The sequence below is a fragment of the Crocuta crocuta genome, unplaced genomic scaffold (genome assembly GCF_008692635.1).
Source record: "Crocuta crocuta isolate KB4526 unplaced genomic scaffold, BGI_CrCroc_1.0 scaffold886, whole genome shotgun sequence".
Taxonomy (NCBI): Eukaryota; Metazoa; Chordata; class Mammalia; order Carnivora; family Hyaenidae; genus Crocuta; species Crocuta crocuta.
Genome location: NW_027530624.1, coordinates 126,215 through 128,659, shown reverse-complemented (window position 1 = coordinate 128,659; position 2,445 = coordinate 126,215). Strand labels below are relative to the sequence as shown.

The following is a 2,445-nucleotide window of genomic DNA, read 5'->3' as shown; positions in this document are numbered from 1 at the left end:
TTTTCTGCTTTTGCTTATTTTCAGGATCCGCACAGAACTTCAGTTAGGCAGCTTAAGGGGTTAGTGGTTTCACTTTGTTAATGAGAACTCCCTCGTTTAGAGAGGTGAGACTTGCCAATGTCAGACACCCNNNGGTGGGAGGCAAGGATCTGACTCTGGAACTCCTCCTTCCACACCTAGGCTTCTTCCCTGTGTCCCCACACCCCTCACCAAATCTTCTCCACCCAGATTCCTTCCCTGGGACACAAATAACGTAGGCGGAGTTGGTTTTCAGGTTTTTATTGTGGGTGTATTTCTGGTAGCGGGACAGGGCGGAGGGGCGCGCCCTCCCAGGAAGGGGCAGAGGAGGCCGAGCGTGACAGGTGGAAAGGAGGAGGGAGGGGGCGGGGGCTTCCTTACTCCCGGATCTTCAATTCCCGCGCCATCTGACAGAGGGCGCAGGGCAAACAGAAGGTGAGGGCCGCCCAGTCGTGCCCGACAGAGCCCTAGAGGGTGGGAGAGAGAGAGGTTAGGCGCCCCGCGGGGATCCCAGGAGGCCCGTCCCCCCCGCTCCGCGCCCCCGCGCGCACCTGGATGCGGTAGCGCTCGCGCATGCCGGTGCGCAGGGAGTTTAGGCCTCCGGGCAGGTAGGGCGCGCAGCAGCACTCCCCGAAGTCGTCGGAGATGCGGCAGGCGAGGCACAGAGGGGCGAAAGTGCCGCACAGACCTGGGGCGGGCGTGGGGCAGTCAGAGCGGGGCCCACGGGGCGCCCCGGCCGCCTCCGCCTCGGGGAGAGGCGAGGCTGACGGTCCGCGGCGCCAAATCGAGGGTCCCAGAGGGAATGAGGGGCCCCAGCGGGGGTGGTTCAGAGGTTGAGAGATAGGGTTTGGAGAGGGAGCTGGGGCCCCAACGAGGAAAGTGGAGGGTGTAAGGGGTTGAGGGTCCGAGGGGAAGCTGGAAGGGGTGAGGTCAGGATCCCAGGGGGTGTCCGAGGTGGGAAGAAGGGGTGAGGGATAGAGTGTGGGAATTCAGGGTCCAAGGAAGGGAGCGGGACTGGGGTCTAGCAGGGCCTGGGAAGGGGTTGGAGGCGACCTTCCCCCTATCCTGGGGGGAGCTGCAGGCACTCACAGACGGGCATGTCGTTGCAGCAGTCCGTGAGTCCGGTGTGCCAGTCACTGAGCTGGGTCTGGTAGCAGCTGCTGGCACACTGGGGCTGACTGGTCACTGGGTAGGACATGGCTGCGAAGGTAGCGGGCCAGGGTCAGCGGGCAGCCTGTCAGCCTCTCCCGCACCCCACATCCCTGCCGCCTCGGAGCACCTTCCTCTGCCGGGCAGTCCGGGCGGGGCCACCAGGCCGCCCGCGGAGGGGACACCACTGCACCTCCCCCTTCCTTTCTGCCACTGCCACATTTGCGCACTGCCACCCCAGTCTGTCCCCGTTGCTACTGCCTCCTGCACATCTGGTTGAGCTGTGGGTGGGGAACTCATGCACGTCTGGGGAAGGCTGGGTGCCACATCTGGGTGGGGCCGAGACGTGCTGTTGCCTCCTCCACATCTGGGCCTGGGGTGCTGGGTTCCTGCATTTCCAGGGGCCTCTGGGGTGCAATCAGGCGCCATCTGTCTTCGAAGCCGGGGTGCCCAGGGGAGGGAAGCTGCCGGGTTCCGGGGACTGGAAGGGCTGCTGGTTCATCCAGTGATCCCACCTTTGCCTTTCACGTTGTCGTGCATCTCAAACTGCATCTTGCTGGCCCTGGGAAGGTGGCGTTGGGGGCGGCAGAGGTAGCGGCGGTGACAGTGGCCGAATCTGTCCAAGGGACGCTGGATACTGGGGGAGGGGCGGGCACGGAGTAGGGGCACTGGGGGCTGGGTTCTCAGGGGGAAGGGAGCTGGGGAGAAAGAGGCCAAGTCAGCCTGCCAGCTAGGAGAAACATGGAGTAGGGATGAATGGGGTAGGGGCGAGAAACTCGCCCATCTCTGTACAGCTGCCCGACAGACCCCATAGGACTTTCCTCATACCAGAGGCAGAGCTGGAGAGAGATATCAAGAAACAGAGACAGGCAGAGTCAGAGACAAGAGAGAGACATCAGAGCCAGGTGCCCATCAAGACGCCGCCAGTAACGCTCACACCTTCCCAGCGCTTTGACTTCTCTGCAAGCCCATTTCACAGACGGAACACTGAGGCTCAGAGAGGTGAAGAGAAAAACCTCACATCTGATGGCCCAGTCCAAGGGGGTTAGTAGAAAGGGTGCTGGGCCCCAGGGCTTCCACATTCAACCTGGCGCCACTCACGTTGAGAAGGTGGACACCGAGGGCATGGAGAAAGACAGCAATGTCCACAGAGACGGTCAGAGATATGCAAGGAGACAGAGATGTCAGTGGAGCCAGGAGGGAGAACAGAGCAGAGGGTTGTGGGCAGATGCTCGTACCTGCAGGACAGCGATGGCGATGATGCAGACAGATGTGAGT

At 62.4% G+C, this 2,445-nt stretch overlaps 1 protein-coding gene across 2 annotated transcripts; it reads right to left on the bottom strand.

Moving 5' to 3' along the window:
* Nucleotides 1–289: 289 nt before the first annotated feature.
* Nucleotides 290–2,445, bottom strand: CNFN (cornifelin). Of its 2 annotated transcripts, XM_077768166.1 has the most exons (5): nt 2,406–2,445; nt 1,683–1,804; nt 1,108–1,218; nt 570–706; nt 290–485 (listed from the first exon to the last, which is right to left on the bottom strand). In XM_077768166.1, the coding sequence occupies exons 2-5, from the start codon at nt 1,717–1,719 to the stop codon at nt 396–398; spliced, it is 375 nt and encodes a 124-aa protein (XP_077624292.1). In that variant the 5' UTR covers nt 1,720–1,804; nt 2,406–2,445; the 3' UTR covers nt 290–395. The 2 variants fall into 2 exon arrangements, with proteins under 2 accessions (XP_077624292.1, XP_077624293.1); XM_077768167.1 differs by lacking the exon at nt 1,683–1,804 and having other exon boundaries at nt 2,406–2,444.